A 23,171-nucleotide genomic window follows, 5' to 3' on the forward strand; every position below is an offset into this window, starting at 1 on the left:
TTACAGATTTTTTCAAAGAGAAAGAGGGAGGTGAACACTTAAGCTATTGAAAATAAGACTTTGCTAGAGTTTTTTCTTACTTTCTAACTTCTCAAAAATGTGTCTTCTCTGTTGAGAATTGAATAGTATTTATAGGCCCCAAAAGGATTCAAATTTGGGCTCCAAATTTGAATTACTTTTGGGTTTCCCGGTGCTGGTGGTGCCACCGCCTGTCAGTGTCTGACACTGATAGTGTACTAATGGTACCACCGCCCAGTCCGGCGATGCCACCGTCGGGACTATTCTAGTTCACTGGTTGGGCTCCAAACTTGGCCCAAACTAGTCCAAACTCGGGCCCAATTAGCCCCTAACCGGGTTATAGGATTAACCCTTAATCCTAACCCAAATATATGCAAACTACAAAATTAATACATAGCCCTAAGCAAATTTTTAACCGGTGACATCGAGTTTCCTTCCGACGAGCTTTCCGACGAACTTCCGATGGACTTCCGATACACCCTCGGATTTCTTCCGGTGGACTTCCAGTAGGCTCCCGGTCTTATAGCGAGTTCAAAGAGTCTTTTGCAAGTATCCGAACCTTCTCGATGATCTCCATGAACCTCCGACAATCTTTTCGGCGGATATTCGAAAACTTCGGCAAGTCCCCGATTCTTTCTCGGTTGGTTCCGGCAGCACTTACGATGATTCTTTGAATTTTCGGTGGAGTCTCGAACACCCATCGAACTTGACTCCGGTAAACTTACTTTATGTCTTCAAGCTATCGTAGTTAATCCTGTACATTTAACTCAATAATATGGATTAGATCAATTAACCCATCAATTGACTTCATCATCAAAATCCAATATTCAACACCCTAGCTTCTTGCATTCATAGCAAATTACTTGGTCCTTTTTTAGTTCACTTTTATTCTTAGTGTCTTGTTTTATTTTATTTCTTTTTAAGAATTTTTAAACCTTCTTGTAAGAAGTGCCAAGTCATCATCATTATCATCGTCATCACTTGAGTTTTCACCAAAGTGACATTCTTTAGTTCTAAGTGTCGTCATGTCCTTCCTATTCTTTTGAAGGTTATTCTTAAGTTCATCATGTGCTATATATGTCATTTCATAGGTCATCAAGAACTCGATAAGTTTTTCAAGTAAAAAGTTATTAAGATCTTTTGCTTCTTGTATTACCGTTACTTTAGGATCCCAACTTTTTGAAAGGGATCTTAATATCTTATTAACAAGTTCAAAATTAGAAAAATTTTTACCAAGTGCTTTTAGACCATTGATGACATCCGTAAAATGGGTGTATATGTCTCCAATAGTCTCGCTTGATTTCATACGAAACAACTCATAGCTATGAACCTAACTCTTTAACCGTACTTGTGTCTTCATGTGTGACTTCAAATGTGTGTCAAATCTCATGTGTTATTTCATATATAGATGTTAGGATCAAGAGCACTAAGAGGGGGGGGGTGGGTGAATTAGTGCAACGGATAAAAACGTCAACTTCGTTAAATCTCTCGTACGATAAAAACCGTTTCCGACGTAAAACCGATTTCGGAAACTTAGCTTGAAAGTATACGTAAATGTATTGAAGATAGTAAGCTATTGAAGGGGTTTGTAGTAAGGTAATAGCAGGAAATAAAATGCAAACTAAAGAAGACGGGAGTTTACAGTGGTTCGGTCAATCGTGACCTACATCCATTCCTCCGATTACTCTTTTGTCGAGGCCACCGGCATCCACTAACGATCTTCCTTTACTAGGCGAAGATCAATATTCTTCTTACACACCTCTTCTCCTTTTACTGGGTTTAGGAGACAACCCTTACAATCACTCACTCTCCTCTCTAAATAGAATTCTAACACTTAGAATTTAGAGGAGGGAAATTCTAGAGATTACAATAACGTTTTCTCTCTTTTAATCTCTTTGTGCTTGTGTAAATTAACCAGGGATGAGAGGGGTATTTATAGACCCCAAACCAGTTTGAATTTGGAGCTCAAAACTGTCATCTCCCGAAATTTCGGGGTCTGGCGGTTGCACCGCCTGACTGGGGCGATTGCACTGCCTGGCAAAGCTCAGAGACTGAGCCTCTGGGCGGTGCCACCGCCTGACAGGGGCAGTTGCACCGCTTAGCAGAGCTCGAAGACTGAGCCTCTGGGCGGTGCCACTGCTTGACAGGGGCGATTGCACTGCTTGGCAGAGCTCGGAGACTGAGCCCAGGTGGTGCCACCGCCTGACTGGGGCGGTTGCACCGCTTGGCAGAGCTCGGAGATCGAGCTTAGGTGGTTCCACCGCTTGTCAGGGGCGGTTGCACCACCCAGTCTCGCTCGGAGATTGAGCCCAGGTGGTGCCACCGCCTGATTGGGGCGGTTGCACCGCCCAGCTTTCCTGGGAGACCATCTCCTGGGCAGTGCCACCACCGACCCTAGCGGTGCCACCGCCTGGCAGGAATTCTGGTTCGAATGAGTTGATCCATTCGGCCCAATTTGGGTCTATCAAAGGCCCAATTGCCCCCAGATTAAGTTAATGGGATCACCTCCCATTTCTAACTTTAATCTACATGCTAACTACGATATTTCTTAAGACATTTACTGTAACTTACTCCGGTGCGTCAATCGCTTCTAACTGCAAGCTTCCGGCGAACTTCTGTCGATCATTCCATGAATCCTTAGTGATGCTCCTACGGACTTTCGACAAACTCCTGGACTTGCGACGATCCACTTGGCGAGTTCCGACAAGCTTCTTTTGGCAAGCTCCTGGACTTCTCGGATTTGTTCCCGCAGAACCTCCGACGACCGTCCAGACTTCCGTCGAACTCTCGAACTCCTAACGTGATCATAGTCTTGACTCCGGAGCAACTCCTACTGCATGTCGTACATCCATCGTAGTTAATCCTGCATATATAAAACAAAACTTCGATCGAGACAATTAATCCTAGGCAATTAACCAAGTTGTCCGGCATGTCATTAGTCCCTCGACGCTTCGTCCGATTCTTCGGCGCATCGTCCTCTCCTGCAGCCTATTGCCCAATCGGTCAGTTGATTCCGCAACTCTGATATCCTTGGCGCAATACCTGCTCTTCTTGGCCCGATGCCCGAGTCCACGACCCGAAGCCTTCTGTCGATACGTCGACCGATCCATCGGCCCGACGTCCAATCTTTTGACATGTTCCTCTAGCACAACATGATTTTTCCTGCTTTAATTGTCTCATCCTAATCGAAGCATCCTGCGTCACTCAAAACACAGATTAAATCATAAACATATATCAAGTGGTTTCATCATCAAAATACGAGATTCAACAATCTCCCCCTTTTTGATGATGACAACCACTTGATGACGGAGTTAACCTTAACTCCCGGAATTTAAACAAACTCCCCCTATCAATATGCCATATTGATAGAACCTTGAATTCAAACTGAATTCAGGTCATCGCAATATTCATCATGAATACTTGCAACACGTCATCATGAACTTATACATAAACTTATGCATAACATCATACTTCTCCCCCTTTGTCATCAATAAAAAGGAGAAGTCTAACTATTCTTGTGTTTGGAATATAGGTTCAACTTATTACATGAAAAACATAATATCAAGTTTTATCATCATGCAGTTTTGAAGCTAGAAAATTTAGCAAGTGTTACATTATGCTTAGAACATTCAAGCTATCAAGTTTTAGATATGCAAGTTTTACAACATACAAGATAGCACTTTTGATTCTTTTGAGCTAGCAACTTCTACATCATGCAAGCTAGCAAATTAGAGATGTTCAAGAAGGCAACTCTTGCTTCTTGAAATATGTAAATTTTGTCAACTTTGCTAGATGCGCAAGTTAGCATATTTTGCTTCTTGAGATAGGCAAGATAGCACTTTTGTAATTTTTGTTTCTTAAGATGTTCAAGATAGCAAGCTCTACATCTTGCAAGCTAGCAATATTATGACATTTTAGAACATGCAAGCTAGCAATTTAAAGATGTTCAAGAAAGCAACTCTTGCCTCTTGAAATATGCAAGTTTGTCAAGTTTTGCTAGATGTGCAAGTTAGCATTTTTGCCTCTTGAGATAGGTAAGATAGCACATTTGCTTCTTTTGTTTGATCTAGCAATTTTGCTTCCTTTGCAAAGTGCATGTTTCTAAATTTTGCAAGATAAGCTAGCGATATTTCTCCCCCTTTGTCAATGTCAAAAAGAAGGGAAGGCCCTTTGTGTCAATTTCTAAATTATGACAAAGGTAAGTATCAATTTTATTTGTGCATCATTATATTTTCAAATTAAAACATGCACATTTTCAAAACCATACATTTCATTTTTCATGCATGATACAAATAAATCAATCATCATTATGAGCATATCATACATGATATTCCAGCATTAAAATTTTTAAGCATTTATTAACATGTTGATCATGATATCAAACATTCATCATTTAAAGCATTCATGATACACATCATATGCAATACACCACCATGTACATCATTATCATAAGTATTGCATGCATCATTACAAATTTATGAATATTTCATGCATTCATATCATCACATAAGTAATATCAAGAAGAATTAGTTGGGTGATAAGATAAACATTTCATGAATACAAGGAATTGCATAAAGATCATATCATGAAAGATTTGAACATTTAAATACCAAAAGACATGATTTCTTTTTGAAAAACCTCCTCATAAATAATCGAAAGAAAATCTTAGGAGATCAATTAAACAAAAAATCTTGATTCATAATAAAATTTCATGTATCGAATATCGAGAAATCAAGATGATGATTCATAAAAAAAAACATATCACAAGTTATATTCAAGAGAAAAATCATCATTCATTTTGTCAAATCAACATTTCTTGGGTATGCATGATATCAAAACATGGTTTCAAATCTTCAACATATAACATGCATAAATTCAAAAATCGAAAGGAGAAGGGAAGAATTCAAATGTACAAAGATTTCAACCATCTCATAAATAAATGAAGGATCAAGTCATGAATCGAAAATTTCATGAATCATTTCGATAAATCTCCTTTTAAATAATCGAGATGATCATCAAGGGAAATCTCATGTTATTCCAAGAAATCAAGATCATGATTTTGATAAAACTCATCTCAAATTCAAATCACCAAAATCAATTTTATGGTTCACAAAATTCATAACATAAGTAGATTCATGATTTCATTGATAATATATTTTTCCCTTTTTAAGTATTTCATTTTAAGTGATTGATTTAGCATGCTTTTTCATTTATGTTAAATAAAAAAAATATGCATCAACGTTTAGGATCGAAAAATGAATTTCATCATAAAACCATCAAGATCAATAAATCACAAAAATCAAGAGAATCCGAAAATGAAATCTAACACTTTCATGCATTCGGACATGGTTTTGCCATATGTTTTTCAAATACACTCATGAAAATAACACATGCTTATCATCATATATAACTTAAAATCTCATGCATAAAATTGTCAATCATGGTATCAAAATATTTAATATTACATCATTATGCATTTCTTCAAACATGATTTTATTTAATCAAAATCGAGAAATAACAATGGAAATCAACATGATACACATTATTACTTCTTAACCACATATAGCATGATTTCATATTTTCAATCAAAATCATTTTGTTTGTTTATCATAAAATATGCAATATTATCATTTTTGAAATTACTAGCATGATCATAATTTTTATATTTTTATTTTTAAACATGTAATTTTTAAGAAAATTAATTCTAAACTAAAAAAAGAAAATACATCATGAAAGGATCAAGTAATTTTAAAATAAATTAGGGGGATTTCGATTACCTCATCATTGAAAGTGGTTAAGGTGTAGTTTGCTACCTCGCCTTTCTTGATTTTCTCCTCGTTTTCGGAGGAGCTCGATTCATCCCACTTTGTGTTCTTCTTCTTTGGCCTCTTCCTCCATTCAAGTTCATTGTTTATTTTAGATTTTTGTTTAATAAACTTATTAAGATTTAATGTTCAAAGTTCAAGTTCATCATTGTCCTCATCACTTGAGTCATCGCTCAAGTGGTATTCATTTGTCCGGAGTTCCAAATCCTTCATGTTCTTTGGAAGGTTGTTTTGTTCATCATGTTCATCATGTGCATTGCGCACCATTTCATATGTCATCAATGAGCCGATAAGCTCTTCAAGTGGGAAAATATTTAAATATTTTATTTCTTGTATTGCCGTTACTTTTGATTCCCAAGCTTTAGAAAGTAATTGTAAAACTTTGCTATCAATTTCAAAATTCAAGAAACATTTTCCAAGAGCTTTTAAACCATTGACGACATCCGTGAAACGGGTGTATATGCCAATAATGGTTTCGCTCGGCTTCATTCGAAAAAACTCGAAATCATACATAAAAAATTTTACTTTAGAATCTTTTACACTACTTGTGCCTTCGTGTGTGATTTCAAGAGTGCGCCAAATATTAAAAGCCGTTTCGCATGTAGAAATCTGATTGAACTCATTTTTGTCCAAAGCACAAAATAAGACATTCATAGCCTTTGCGTTTAAAGAAAAATACTTCTTCTCCAAATCCGATCATTCATTCATCGGTTTAGAGGGAAGTTGAAAACCGTTTTCAACAAAATTCCATAAATCTAAATTCATAGAAATCAAGAAAACTCTCATTCGAGTTTTCCAATAAGTGTAATCCAATCCGTTAAACAATGGTGGACGAACAACCGGTAAGCCCTCTTGAAAGCCATGAAGAGCCATTTCTCTCGAGTGTAAATCCGAAATGAGAAATACCGGGCTCTGATACCAATTGTTAGGATCAAGAACACTAAGAGGGGTGGGGGGGTGGGGTGGTGTGAATTAGTGTAGCGGATAAAAACGTCAACTTCGTTAAATCTCTCGTACGATAAAAATTGTTTCCGACGTAAAACCGATTTCGGAAACTTAGCTTGAAGGCATACGTAAATGTATTGAAGGCAGTAAGCTATTGAAGGGGTTTGCAGTAAGGTAATAGCAGGAAATAAAATGCAAACCAGAGAAGATGGGAGTTTATAGTGGTTCGGTCAATCGTGACCTACATCCACTCCTCCGATTCCTCTTCTGTCGAGGCCACCGATATCCACTAACGATCTTCTTTTACTAGGCGAAGATCAACCTCCTTCTTACACCCCTCTTCTCCTTTTACTGGGTTTAGGAGACAACCCTTACAAGCACTCACTCTCCTCTCTAAACAGAATTCTAACACTTAGAATTTAGAGGAGGGAAATTCTAGAGATTACAACAACGTTTTCTCTCTTTTAATCTCTCTGTGCTTGTGTAAATTAACCAGGGATGAGAGGGGTATTTATAGGCCCCAAACCAGTTTGAATTTGGAGCTCAAACCTGTCATCTCCTGGAATTCCAGGGTCTGGCGGTTGCACCGCCTGATTGGGGTGGTTGCACCGCTTGGCAGAGCTCGGAGACTGAGCCTCTGGGCAATGCCACCGCCTGACAGGGGCGGTTGCACCGCTTGGCATAGCTCGGAGACTGAGCCTCTAGGCGGTGCCACCGCCTGTCAGGGACGGTTGCACCACCTAGTCTCGCTCGGAGACTGAGCCTAGGTGGTGCCACCGCCTGACTGGGGCGGTTGCACCGCCCAGCTTTCCTGGGAGACCATCTCCTGGGCGGTGCCACCGCTTGACTGGGGCGATTGCACCGCCTAGCTTTCTTGGGAGACCATCTCCTGGGTGGTGCCACCGCCGACCCTAGCGGTGCCACCGCCTGGCAGGAATTATGGTCCGAATGGGTTGATCCATTTGGCCCAATTTGGGTCTATCAAGGGCCCAATTGCCCCCAGATTAAGTTAATGGGATCACCTCCCATTCCTAACTTTAATCTACATGCTAACTACGATATTTCTTAAGACATTTACTGTAACTTGCTCCGGAGCGTCAATCGCTTCTTCCGGCGAGCTTCCGGCGAACTTCCGTCGATCATCCGATGAACCCTCGGTGATGCTCCTGCGGACTTCCGGCAAACTCCTGGACTTGCGACGATCCACTTGGCGAGTTCCGATGAGCTTCTTTTGGCAAGCTCCTGGACTTCTCGGATTTGTTTCCGTAGAACCTTCGTTGATCGTTCGGACTTCCGTCGAACTCTCGAACTCCCAACGTGATCATAGTCTTGACTCCGGAGTAACTCCTGCCACATGTCTTACATCCATCGTAGTTAATCCTGCACATGTAAAACAAAACTTCGATCGAGACAATTAATCCTAAGCAATTAACCAAGTTGTCCGGCATGTCATTGGTCCCTCGACGCTTCGTCCGATTCTTCGGCGTATCGTCCTCTCCTGCGGCCTATTACCCAATCGGCCAGTTGACTCCGCAACTCCGATATCCTTGGCGCAATACCCGCTCTTCTTGGCCCGATGCCCGAGTCCATGGCCCGAAGCCTTATGTCGATACATCGACCGATCCACCGACCCGACGTCCAATCTTCTGACATGTTCCTCCGGCATAACATGATTTTTCCTGCTTTAATTGTCTCATCCTGATCGAAGCATCCTGTGTCACTCAAAACGCTGATTAAATCATAAACATATATCAAGTGGTTTCATCATCAAAATACGAGATTCAACAATAGAAACCCGATTAAATTCCTTCTTATCAAGAGCACAAAATAAACCATTCATTGCTTTAGCATTCAAAGATAAAATCTTCTTTTCCAAATCATTCCATTCATTCATTAGTTTGGAAGACTTCTCAAAACCACTTTTAACAATGTTCCACAAATCGAAATCCATACAAAGTAACAAGATTCTCATTCTAGTTTTCTAATATGTGTAGTCCGTCTCATTAAACATAAGAGGACGAGTGATGATAAAAAACCCTCTTGGTTGCCAACAAAAGGCATCTCTCTTGGGTATTAAACTAAAAAGAGATAAACCTCACTCTGATACCAACTGTTAGGATCGAGTCGACACTAAGAGGGGGGGGGGGGGGGGGATTAGTGCTTACGATAAAAATTTCATCGATTAAAAAAACTTCAATGATTTTGAAAAGCTTGATTCGTTGAAACCCGTATCAGAATTGATATCGAAAGTATGTTTCATTTGAAGTAAATGCAATAAGCAATTAAAATAGAGAATAACATTAACAAAGAGCAAAAAGAGAGTGCACACCAAATTTATAGTGGTTCGATCGTCGTGACCTACATCCACTCCTGATTCCTTCTCCGTTGAGGCCATCGGCGTCCACTAACGGTCTTCCTTCAATGGGCAAAGACCAACCATCCTCTTACAAGCCTCACACTTATTCTTGAATGATTACAAAACTAGAAAGGAAAGAGGAGGACACTTAGTAATTTTACAACCGAAAATCTTAAGATTTTTGTTCACACTTTCATACTTTTTCATGCAGGAAAGAGTGGGGTATTTATAGGCCTCAATGACTTTAGAACTAGAGCAAAAAAAAGTGTCTCGTCCTGAGTTTCTAGGGTACCGGCGGTACCATCGCCATTATCGGGTGGTACCACCGCTTGCAGACTAACACTGGACGGTACCATCGTCTGACAAAGCCTTAGAGACTAGGCTCTGGTGGTACCACCACCTAGCAGCATTAAATGTCAGTGATACCACCGCTCAGACCACCTAGGAGGCCAAGCCTTAAGCGGTACCACCGCCTAGTCTGGGCGATGCCACCGCCTAATGTGGCTCCAAGTGACTGAATATGCCATCCAACTGGCCCAATTTAGCCATGTTTTGAGCCCAATTGGCCCTTAATTGAGTTAATAGGATTTCTCCCAAATTAACCCAAATTAAAATCCTAACTATGATAGTTTAAGGCTAAAACAATTATGATACACATAATCTAAGTTGTCCGGTATGTCAATTGTTCAACCAAACTCTTCGTGAACTTCTGACGAACTCCCGACGATCTTCCGACAAGCTTTCGGCGAACTCCCAGCAAACTTCCGACGAGCTTTCAGCGAACTCCCAGTGAACTTCCGACAACCTTTCACTGCATCGTTTGATTCTTCAGTGTATCCCCCGATTTATCTTCCCCGATGCCTGATTATTGACTCCAACCCAACTTCAATTCTTCTTTAATTGTTTTTCCTTTCTCACAATCGTAGTTAGTCCTGCATCACTTATCCCAATACATAGATTAGATCATTAATTTACCAATTGATATCATCATCAAAATCTAAGATTCAACATCATGGTCTTTCAGTATTCATGACTTGATCTTTCATTTTTTATGATTGAAATATTGATGTAAATTTTTCTTAATATCTCATTTGTCATGATTTGAAAATTGATGTAAAGAAAAAATACTTACAACATTGTATTACTCCCTTCCTTTTGACAATGATAAAGGGGGAGAAAGATTGCTAGCTTATATATTTCAAGGAGAAAAACTTGCTAGCTTGTACATTTCAAGGTGAAAATTTTGTTAGCTTGCATATCTCAAGAGAAGCAAAAGTGTAAACTTGCATATCTCAAAAAGCAAAATTTACAAACTTGTTGTTAGCTTGTATATTGTAAAACTTGCATATGCCTAAAACTTGCTAAGCTTGCATATTCTATAATAATATAGAACTTGCATGTTTCAAAAATTGCTAGTTGCACTTCTCCTTTTTGTTGATAACAAAGGGAGAGAAGGTATAATGTTGATCATATATGGTAAAATAAAATTTTATTATGTATGATGGTTTAGATGCAATACTTAAACTTATGATGTAAGTAATAAAATGATGTATGGCATATAATTCATAATTGAAATTATGCCATATTGGTAGGAGAAGTTTAGTTCGGGCAGCAGGACTTCATGTCAACGTGCCAGTAGAAGGACTTCATGTCGTAAGTTCGGGCATCAGGCCGAAGGATCGGATATTGCACCAAGAAGATAAAAAATTGTGGGAGTCAACATACCGTTTAGGCAATACGCCGAAGAGGACAATGCGTCGAAGGATCGGACGAAGCGCCAAAAGAACCAATGACATGTCGAACAATATATGATTCATGCTTTGTAATAATTTATCTAGATCGAGTTAGTTTAGATCTAATTGAGTTAGTATTAGGGTGAAACAATGTCAACTCAATTAGGGGCCAGTTGGGCTTGAATTATGACTGAATTGGCCTATTGTTTGGCTCATTAAGTGTCCTATAATAGGGTCTGGCGGTGGTACCGCTTAGACACAGACTTCAAGATTGTGTCAAGCGGTGGTACCGTAAGATTGGGTGATGATACCACCTAGACATAGTCTCCCAAATGTCAAACAGTGGTATCACAAAACTGGGCAGTGGTACCGCCAAGTGTCAGTGTGTCAGGCGGTAGTATCGTTAGATTGGGTGGTAGTACCGCCTAGTACTGACGATGGTACCACCCAGTATTACCGCTAGTACCTCAAAATCCTGAGGATTCAAATTTTTTGCTCTAAATTTGAATCCATTTGGGGCCTATAAAAATTCCAATCATCCCTACTTGGTTAACACAAGAACTGAGAACATAAATAGGGGAAAACACTATTGTAATCTTGAGAGTTCCCCTCCTCTTCTCTAAAAGTGTAATTTCTGTTTAAGGGAGGGTTGAGTGGTTGTAAAGATTATCTCCTAAACATGTAAAAAGGAGAAAAGGGTTATAAGAGGGTAGTTGGTCTTCACCCATTAAAGGAAGATCGTTAGTATATGTCAGTGGCCTCAACGGAGGAGAAATCGGGAGTGGACATAGGTCACGACGATTAAACCACTATAAAACTCGTTTGTATTTCTATTTTACTTTTCTTTGTCATTAATATTGCTTTAATTGCTTATTGTACTTATTCTGAGTCAAGCACACCTTCAACATTTTCAACACGATTTTTCATTGAATGAAAGTTTTCGAATCATTGAGTTTTTTATCGAAACACTAATTCACCCCTCCCCCCTGCCCCCCTCTTAGTACCGATTTAGGTCCTAACAAGGCGGATGAGATAAACAAAATAGATCAGATCATCCTTCGCAAGCGAATGATAATAATTAAACAGATTTAAAACATTTATGATCTAGAATATTTAATTTTAAAATAATAAGCTCTAATACCAATTATAGGCATAAAAACTATAATTATACTATTATGCAAAAAGCTTTAATGTTAGAAACTGAAATTAAATAACCATATATCAAAGATATGATTGTGAATCTTTTGATATTATTTAGAATACATGTTTTTTATCTACAAATGCATAATTGTCTGATCCGAATGAAGTAATGATACCGATCTATAAGAAGAACTAGACTCACCTTCTTCTCTCTTTATATTCATCAAAAAACCACTATAAGTGATAAAACAAGGACTAAGAGAGATTGAGAATGGATCTCATATCATATATAATCCCTAAGAGATCTTGTCTATTTATAAACGATAACATATAATCTAAGATAAGTAATTACGATGGTCTCTCCCATCAAAATTATCTCCTAAGGAATTATCTCCCATCAGAATTATATAATAACTGAAACTAATCAGATCTATAATATATCTTATCTAATAAATGAGATCACATAATCTAACACTAAAAAGTCACTTTGATTATTCAGATCTAATTGGATACTAACTTGATATCCAAATGAAAATATCAACCAGCACAGCATAAACAATAGAGCAAAAATCAACCACACAGTGAGACCAAATCTTTTTAACGTGGAAAACCCAATGTGGGAAAAACCACGGGACCGTAGTCCACCTCAAACTTCCACTATCAATAATAATGATAACAAGTTTACAGTAGGTCTTCTCTAGAATAACTAGAGATCATAATAACATCAAGAACATATATCTTGGCTCTAGCATATAGATGGATCTCCTCAAAAGAGAATTCTAGGTCTCATAGAGTGGATATCACAGGAAAGTATCTTAAAGAGGGTAAACTGTAGATCAACACCATTAGGATTGTAGAGTTTGCTGCAAGGATTCTCCACATAAAATTTGGGCCGAAACTGACAACGTTTGGCCACAGATCGTAAGCAGAAAACTCAGAAACCTTATTTTCTCTCTCTATTTCTCTCTCCTCTTTTCTCTGCACACCACCGCACGCTGCACGCGTTCACCCACCCACTCACGCTGCCGTCACACAATTTTGCCCTTTCTCTCTTGATTTCTTTGATTTGGGCTCATGGCCCAAATTTGTCCAAGCCCATATATGGGCTAGACCTAACAATTCTCCCCCTCCAGCTCATATGGTGGGCTTTACCAAGCTCGCTCTTCGCCTACATGCTTCAATCTTCTCCTTAGGCAAATACTTTATCAACATATCTGAACCATTATCGTTAGTATGTACTTTTTCCAACTGTAATTCTTTCAACTCAAGCACATCACGAATCTAGTGATATCTCACATCAATATGCTTGGATCTAGAATGGTATGTTGAATTCTTGGAGAGGTGAATAGCGCTCTGACTGTCACAGTAAGCAGTATATCTTTCCTGTTTCAAGCCCAATTCCTGTAGAAACATTTTCATCCATAAAGCTTCCTTGCAGGCTTCAGTAACTGCTATGCATTCTGCTTCTATGGTTGATAGAGCAATACACTTCTGTAACTTAGATTGCCAAGAGACTGCTCCTCCTGCAAATGTCATCAAGAATCCCGAAGTGGACTTCCTGGAATCAGTATCACCTGCCATGTCTGCATCTGTGTAACCTTCTAACACAGGTTCATCATTACCAAAACATAAACATAACCTGGAAGTACCTCTTAGATATCTTAATATCCATTTCACTGCTGCCCAATGTTCCTTTTCAGGATTAGGGAGAAATCGGCTGACAACTCCAACTGCTTGAGCTATATATGGCCTAGTACAAACCATCGCATACATCAAACTACCTACTGCAGATGAGTAAGGCACTCTGGATATTTCTTCTTTTTCTTTCTCACTTATAGGATATTGTTTCGAACTCAGCTTGAAATGACCTGCAAGTGGGGAACAAACTGTTTTGGCTTTACTCATGTTGAATCTTTTAAGAACCTTTTCAATGTAAGTCTCTTGAGATAGCCAAATCTTCTTTTTCTTCCTATCACGAAGAATCTTCATGCCAAGTATTTGTTTCACCAATCCCAAGTCTTTCATGGTAAAAGACTTACTTAGCTCTCTTTTAAGCTTTCCAATTTTTTCAACATCATGACCAACAATCAGCATATCATCAACATATAGTAGTAAAATAATAAAATCATCATCTGAAAATTTCTTCATAAACACACAATGATCAAATGTGGTTCTATCATACCCTTGGCTCATCATAAAGGAATCAAACTTCTTGTACCACTGTTTAGGTACCTGTTTGAGTCCATATAAGTTTTTCTTAAGCTTACATACCAGATTTTCTTTTTCCTTGACTTTGAAACCTTCTGGTTGCTCCATATAAATTTCTTCTTCTAAGTCACCATGAAGAAATGTTGTTTTTACATCAAGTTGTTCAACTTCTAAATTCAAGCGGGCAGCTAAACCAAGAACAACTCGGATAGAGGACATTTTCACAACTGGAGAAAATATTTCTTCAAAGGCAATACCTTTCTTCTGATTGAATCCTTTCACAACTAGTCGTGCCTTGTATCTTTGTTGTGAGCTATTATTTTCAGTCTTCAATTTATAAACCCACTTGTTCTTGAGAGCTTTCTTCTCTTTAGGCAATTTTACTAAGTCATAAGTGTGGTTCTCAAGTAAGGATCTCATCTTTTCTTGCATAGCTTTAACCCACTCATTCTTATTCTTATGTAGAATAGCTTCTTAGTAAGTTTCTGGCTCTCTCCCGTCAGTAAGCATAACATACTCATGTGGAGGATATCTGATAGATGGTTGTCGCTCTCTAGTGGATCTTCTCAATGGAATCTCAACTAGTGGTGAAGGCCTATTCAGTTGGTTCAGCATCATCAACTGTAGGAGTATCATCACTTACATTCTCACCATGATCTTCTTCTTCATCTCCCCCATGATCATCATGAACTATAGGTGAAGGAACTGGACCCAAACTCCAAGGAATATAAACAGAGGTTTCTGGCTTCTCAATATTATCACCATCATCAAACAATTGGTCTTCAAGAAATACAATATCTCTGCTTTTAATAATCTTCTTGTTCATTGGATCCCATAATCTGTACCCAAATTCTTCATGACCATATCCCAAGAAGATACATTCTTTTGCCTTACTATCAAGCTTTGACCTTTCATCTTTGGGAATATGAACAAATGCTTTACACCCAAAGACTCTCAAATGATTATAAGATATATCTTTTCCTCTACATACTCTCTCTGGAACATCACTTTGCAGAGGAACTGATGGAGAAAGATTTATCAGGTCAATTGTAGTTCTCATAGCCTCCCCCCAAAATGACTTTGGTAACTTGGCGTGGGAAAGCATACACCTAATCCTTTCTTCAATGGTTCTGTTCATCCTTTCTGCCACACCGTTCTGCTGAGGAGTTTTAGGAACTGTTTTCTCAAGCCTGATACCATGGAACCTACAATAATTCTCAAAAGGACCCCTGTACTCGCCACCATTATCTGATCGAATACACTTTAGTTTTCTGCCAGTTTCTCTTTCAACACTGACATGAAACTCCTTGAAAACATAGAGTACCTGGTCTTTAGATTTCAAAGCAAAAGCCCACACTTTTCTAGAATGGTCATCAATAAAAGTAACAAAATAAAGAGCACCTCCAAGAGTTCTAGTTTGCATAGTATAAACATCAATATGAACTAAATCAATAACATATGATCTTCTAGATGATGGATATGTCTGAAATGCAACTCTATGTGTTTTTCCAGCTAAGCAATGATCACAAGATTTAAGAGATGTACCTTGCAACTCTGGTAAGAACTGCTTTCTAGCAAGAGTTTGAAGTCCTTTCTCATTAATATGACCAAGCCTCTTATGCCAAAGATCTATACTTTCACCTTTTCGAATTGCATTAATCTCTCCTTTGTGTAGCTTAGCTTCCATGACATAAAAAGAGTTAATCTTCTTTCCTTTTGTCACAATTAGAGAACCTTTAGTGAGTTTCCATTTACTTTCACCAAAATAATGTGCAAAGCCCTCATCATCAAGTTTACTTGTAGATATCAAGTTAAGACGAATATCTGGAACATGCCTTACATATTTGAGTATCAATTTGCTCCCAATACTCGTCTCCAAGCAAATATCTCCAATACCCACAATCTTAGATGTACCACTGTTTCCCATTCTGACATTACCAAAATCACCAATAGTGTAAGATCTAAAGAAATCACCATGAGAAGTGACATGAAATGAAGCACCAGAGTCAATTACCCAATTACTGTCCTGAGCTACAAGGCTAACACAACCTTCATCACAAACAATAGTGATATTACCTTCAGCAGCAATTGTATTGGTCTCTTTCTCATTTTTCTTCATATCATTCTGTTCTCGCTTCCAAAACCTACACTCTTTCTTCATGTGACCTGGCCTGTTACAGTGAAAACATTCGATATCTCTTCTAGACTTGGATCTTCCTTTATATCCATGTGGATTTCTGCTATGACTTCTTCCACGTCTTTCTTGTTTTTCAGTAACAAATGCACTAGAAGAAGATTCACCTTGTTCTTTCTGTTGAATCTCGGATTTTGATGATGAAGTCAATTATCCTTTGTTATCTAATCTATATGTTGAGATAAGTGTGCAGGATTAACTACGATGAAAGTAAGATATGCAGCAGGAGTTGCGCTGGAGTCAAGACAATGATCACGTTGGGAGTTCGAGAGTTCGACGGAAGTTCGGACAGTCGTCGGAGGTTCTGCGGGAACAAATCCGAGAAGTCCATGAACTTGCCAAAGAAGCTCGTCGGAACTCGCCAAGTGGATCGTCGCAAGTCCAGGAGTTTACCGGAAGTCCGCAGGAGCATCACCGAGGGTTCATCGGATGATCGACGGAAGTTCGCCGGAAGCTCGTCGGAAGAAGCGATTGACGCTCCGGAGCAAGTTACAGTAAATGTCTTAAGAAATATCGTAGTTAGCATGTAGATTAAAGTTAGGAATGGGAGGTGATCCCATTAACTTAATCTTGGGGCAATTGGGCCCCTGAAAAACCCAAATTGGGCCGAATGGATCAACCCATTCGAACCCTGATTTCTGCCAAGCGGTTGAACCACCCAAGCCAGGCAGTGGCACCGCCTGGGCTCAGTCTCCGAGCGAGACTGGGCAGTGCAACCGCCCCAGCCAGGAGGTGGCACCGCTTGGGCTCGGTCTCCGAGCTCTGGCTGAGCAGTGCAACCGCCTCAGTCAGGCGGTGGTACCGCCTGAGCTCGGTCTTCGAGCTCTGGCAGGAGGTGCAACCGCCCCTGACAGAGGTGGCACTGCCCAGAGGCTCAGTCTTCGAGCTCTGCCAGGCGGTGCATCCGCCTCAGTCAGGCGGTACAACCGCTAAATCCCGGAATTCCGGGAATTGACAGTTTTGAGCTCCAAATTCAAACTGGGTTGGGGCCTATAAATACCCCACCCATTCAGCACTGAAAGGGCACTCAAAACACACTGAAATCCTGATCTTATTCTGTGATTCTTAGAGCTCAAAATTATTGTAAAGGCCAAAAGTTCTTCTCCCTCTTTTCTTCCAAGTTTTGGTCTTTAAAGAGAGGAGAGAAAATTCTGTAAGGGTTGTCTCCTAAGCCCGTCAAAAGGAGTGAAACTGTAAAAGGGTGGTTGGCCTTCGCCTATTGAAGGAAGGCCTCTAGTTGACGTCGGTGACCTCGTCGGTGGAGGAAGCCAAAAGTGGAGTAGGTCAAGATTGACCGAACCACTCTAAATCTCGGTTTGCATTTACTTTGAGCATATTATCTTTACTGCAAACGTCCTTAAAAGCTTACTGCTTTCTGCGCATATACGATTGGGTTTCAAGCTTTGCACTTTCCGAATCGGCGTTTAGACGTAAATCAGTTTTATCGTATGATCATCATATTTCAGTTTGCGCTTACGTTTTGATTTCTATCATAACTGCAAACTGCCTTTATATCCTTGCTTTAACTGCATCTCGCTTAATTAAGTGATTTACGAATCAGCATTTAGACGTAAATCAGTTTTTTCGTACGAATATCATATTTCAGTTTGCGCCTACTATCTGATTTGAACCATAACTGCAAACTGCATTTATATCTTTGCTGCATCTCGCTTAATAAAAAGTTAAAGTGATTTACGAATCGACTTTCTTACTGAAATCACTTTTATCGTACGAACACTTTTTTAATCGTCAAAAGTTTTCCGCTGCACTAATTCACCCCCCCTCTTAATGCTCTTGATCCTAACACTTTCCTTCTGGCATCTTCATTTAGCAAACTGTCTTTAACCATATCTATAGTTAGAGTCCCCTTTGGCGTGGAGTTACAAATAGTCACCACATACGTTTCCCAACTTTCTGGTAAAGAGCTGAGAAGTAATAATCCCTGCATCTCATCATCTATATTTATTTTCATAGCAACCAACTTGTTTGCAAGACTCTGAAATAGGCTTATGTGCTCAACAATGTTACCACCATCTTTATACTTCAAATTTACAAGCCTTCTGAGGAGAGAAATTTTATTTCCCACTATCTTTTTCGCAAAGAGGTTTTCTAACCTTTGCCAAACAACATCAGCTCTGGTTTCATCGAAAATATACTCATGCAAGTTTATATCCATCCATCTTCTAATATAGGCAATAGCTTTTCTTTATTGAACTTCCCAATTTTTCATCGTCCATAGTAGAAGGTTTATCTTTAACCTTGATAGGCTTATACAAATCTTTGCAATATAGTAAATCTTCCATCAGACGCCTCCAAGTGGAATAATTTGATGAGTTCAATTTAATCATACCATCTGACTGCTCCATTTCAATCACACAAGAAAAACTAGCACCAAATAACCTGTTGCTCTAATACCACTTGTTGGGAAAAACCTATTAAAGCGGAATATTCTTTTCCCTCTTTGTGTATCAAAATGGGTTCCTCATCAAAATACCAACTTGATATCCAAATGAAAATATCAACCAGCACAGCATAAACAATAGAGCAAAAATCAACCACACAGTGAGACCAAATTTTTTTAACATGGAAACCCAATATGGGAAAAATCACGGGACCGTAGTCCATCTCAAACTTTCACTATCAATAATAATGATAACAGGTTTACAGTAGGTCTTCTCTAGAATAACTAGAGGATCAGAATAACATCAAGAACATAGATCTTGGCTCTAGCATATAGATAGATCTCCTCAAAAGAGAATTCTAAGTCTCATAGAGTGGATATCACAGGAAAGTACCTTAGAGAGGGTAAACTACAAATCAACACCATTAGGATTGTATAGTTTGCTACAAGGATTCTCCACATAAAATTTGGGCCGAAACTGACAACGTTTGACCACAGATCGTCAAACAGAAAACTCAGAAACCTTACATTCTCTCTCCTCTTTTCTCTGCCCGCACGCTGCACGCGTTCACTCACCCACTCACGCCGCCGTCACACAATTTTTCCCTATCTCTCTTGATTTCTTTGATTTGGGCTCGTGGCCCAAATTTGTCCAAGCCCACCAACAGGATCGATTGGATCCAACTGCAAACCCACCCTACCATTTCTTCAATAACTCAACCAAGGCTAAACGAAATGTCGGTAATAAGTTTTGCATTTGTACTGACTAATAGCAATCAGATAGGTTGAGTATTTAAGATTCTGCTCTGGCTTAAACGGCCAGATCAAACTTGGGGAATTGGTCTCCATCCCGATATGCCTCTTAAAGAACGTACTTCAGATGCTCAACAATTCTCATCTCCAAGATTTACTAAAACTGTATCTTTTCTGCTAAATGAATGAGCTTCACTAGTGAAGAAGAAACTGTCATGTTCTCTTTTACTTCTCAGCAAAACTAGGAGGTGAGTTTATCTCTGCTGGAATTGTCATTTTGTTATCATCAATGGTCACTCTGCTAGTTGAATCGATTTAGGGTTTCGAAAGAGACTCGCAAACGTTCATCAAGGGAAGAGGAATGCAAACAACCTTATGCTAGGGTTACTGCCAAAACTTTCATGGTTTGGAGTGAAGACAAGACAGTTACGCAAGGAGAGGGACACTTCATTTGTTGCATGAGCTATTTTGAGTTCCCGGTGGCCCGATTCCAAAACATGACATTGGCAATACCTAATTGCTTCTGTGGCTTCAGGGCCTTCCCAGCTATCCTGAAGCATGAATCCTTGAAACAGCAGAACATGATCTGGTGAACAAAGTGTTTGTTGAAATCTCCCATCTGAATTCTAGAAAGGACAAGATTGCAGCTGCATACTTCCATCTTAATATTCCACATTATTAGTCTTCTTTGCTTACACCTTCCCATCACATGTCAGCTAACCGAGTCCATCTGATGTGCACGTCTTACTCTTAATCATTCCCCACATCGTTGCTTCACACTGCAGGGATCGATCGTCTTCCTCCGCTCTATAAAGTAGTCCCTTTCTGCACCTTGATCTCTCACACACATATCACGGAGCGTCGTCACAATGTGGAGGAGGGCCTTGTCGTTGGTCATGGCGATCGCGCTGGCCCTCGCGACGGCCGACAGCATCCCCTTCACCGATAAGGACTTGGCGTCGGAGGAGAGCCTGTGGGACCTGTACGAGCGGTGGCGGAGCCACCATACGGTGTCCCGCGACCTCGACGAGAAGCTCAGGCGGTTCAACGTGTTCAAAGCCAACGTGGCGTACATTCACGAGTCCAACAAGAACGACAAGCCTTACAAGCTCGGCCTGAACAAGTTCGGGGATATGACCAGGGAAGAATTCCGGGGGACGTTCGCCGGGTCCAAGATCGACCACCACCGGATGCTCAGGGGCGGCCGCGACAGCAGCGGAGGATTCATGTACGAGGATGCCGGCGACCTGCCTTCCTCCGTCGACTGGCGGGACAAGCGCGCCGTCACGGGCGTCAAGAACCAAGGCCACTGCGGTAACAGCGATGACGCTAAACCACACTCGTTGTCACTCCATTCATTGCAAATGTATTGATCTCGCAGGGAGTTGCTGGGCTTTCTCGGCTGTTGCTGCGGTGGAGGGGATAAACCAGATCAGAACTAATGAGCTCGTCCCCTTATCGGAGCAAGAACTAGTCAACTGTGACAAGCAAGACCATGGATGCAGAGGAGGTCTAATGGACTACGCATTCGAGTTCATCAAAACAAACGGAGGCATCACAACCGAGGCAGACTACCCCTACTTAGCCAAACAAACCAAATGCAATGTCATCAAGGTAACCGCATTCGATCAACCATTGTACGAACTAATAACTCTAAACCTGCATCTTGTCATGCTGATCTTACAGAAGGGTTGCCATGTGGTTGTGATCGACGGGTACGAGGACGTTCCCGTGAACGACGAGGAAGCTCTGATGAAGGCAGTGGCGAACCAACCTGTTTCCGTAGCCGTGGAAGCAAGCGGTCCAGATTTCCAGTTCTACTCTGAGGTCTAATCTCCACCATTAATGCTCTCTGTCATGCTAAAACCAAAAGCACCCACGTACTTTGTACTGATCTCTTTAGCTTACAAGTCTACTCCTGTGTCTGCGTACATGTATGGCAGGGTGTCTTCACAGGTGACTGTGGTACAGCTTTGGACCATGGAGTTGCAGTTGTAGGGTATGGAACAACACATGATGGGACAACGTATTGGATAGTGAAGAACTCATGGGGGCCTGAGTGGGGAGAGAGGGGTTATATAAGGATGGAGCGTGGGGTCTCAGCTCCAGAGGGGCTGTGTGGGATTGCCATGGAGGCCTCATATCCCGTTAAAGCATCACTCAACTGTAGCAACATGGAGTTGCCTCTCAAGGATGAGCTATGAGCTATGAGCTATGAGCTATGAGCTTTGAGAGAGACGGGGGGAGATTTAACTGCTGCTGCTTTATTGACCATGAAATGAAAACACATTTGATGTATTGGAATCTTCCTTAGATGGGAGGTAGCTTGTGGTGCTTATTTGAATTATGAATAAAAATATGTTTCCTTTTAATGGTATTTTTTGCTATCATATGTTTGTAGGGAAGTTAAGTTGATTTACTTAATAAAATGGTGAAAATTAATTAAATTTGGATGGAGTGTAATAAGATTGGGGATCCTAAGAACCAAAAAAGTCAATTATTGAGTTCCAAGTGTTGGATTTAATTTAAAATTTTAGATTTTTTTTTATGGTTATTTATGAAAGGATATGTCCTTTGGACATACGACCTTTCATGATAATCTTTGGGGTAAGACTCTATAAATAGAGTCATAAACAATCCTAATTTATTAGACTCAGAGTTTAATACAATTCCTCCACTTGTTTTGATATTTTTCTATTATTTTATTTTACTGTTTAATACAATTCCTAATTTTGCTTGGGTCAAAAAAAACATAAACTGTAAGCGATATCTCTTGACATTATCTTGTAGGTCTTCTTTAATGAGCAATATCTTATGGATCTTTTGTAATGAGCAATACTGTTGATTCTTGACAAATTCTAATTATGAGACTAAAACATACTTAATATGCTTAAAACTGATTTATGTGTATTTGTTAGATATTTAAAAAAATATTATTTGTTATTACTAAACATTCCACTGATGGGTGATAATCTTTCTCCTCTATTTCGATTTCTTGTCATAGTGTTTTTGATTTGATCCTACAATGGTCGTAATTTCTTCCGTTCGTTCGAATACAGTCTCACCGATAGATTAGTATTCTATGTTAAGTATTACTTTTTGTTTATGATTGATATCATGTATCAGTATGTAAATATAAATATAAATATAAATAAATAAATAAATATATATATATATATATATATATATATATATATATATATATATTATGACCATTAGAGTTCGATATTTGAACACCATTAGATAAATATAAATATAAATATCATTTTCGTTTTCTAAAATTGAATTCTTATTTTTAAGAAATTTGATCAACGAATTCACATGTTAAATGTGTGTTATTTATTGACTGATATGTAGTTTTGTTTATTGCTATGCTTAACTTATTTAAATTATGTATCTTAAGTATATTTAGATATCGTGTGTTACCACTCATCTCCTTGTCATTTGACATACAATTTCTAAATTATATAATAAAGGAACCAAACCTTTCACTGTACTTGGGAAATGAAACTATTGTCCACTTTCTGAAGTGACTGATGTTCTAACGAGATCATGCTAATCTGGCGATGTTTTTGATTGATTGATCTCTGCTCTTAGT

General features: G+C 39.4%; 1 protein-coding gene across 1 annotated transcript; it reads left to right on the top strand.

The window, feature by feature from the left end:
• Positions 1-20,404: 20,404 nt before the first annotated feature.
• On the top strand, positions 20,405-21,945 carry LOC135640258 (vignain-like). The gene is made up of 4 exons (XM_065154533.1): positions 20,405-20,887; positions 20,955-21,187; positions 21,260-21,400; positions 21,517-21,945. Exons 1-4 carry the CDS (start codon positions 20,443-20,445, stop codon positions 21,775-21,777), a joined length of 1,080 nt encoding a protein of 359 aa, XP_065010605.1. The 5' UTR covers positions 20,405-20,442; the 3' UTR covers positions 21,778-21,945.
• Positions 21,946-23,171: the final 1,226 nt, after the last annotated feature.

Source organism: Musa acuminata, chromosome BXJ3-6, assembly GCF_036884655.1.
Source record: "Musa acuminata AAA Group cultivar baxijiao chromosome BXJ3-6, Cavendish_Baxijiao_AAA, whole genome shotgun sequence".
Taxonomy (NCBI): domain Eukaryota; kingdom Viridiplantae; phylum Streptophyta; class Magnoliopsida; order Zingiberales; family Musaceae; genus Musa; species Musa acuminata.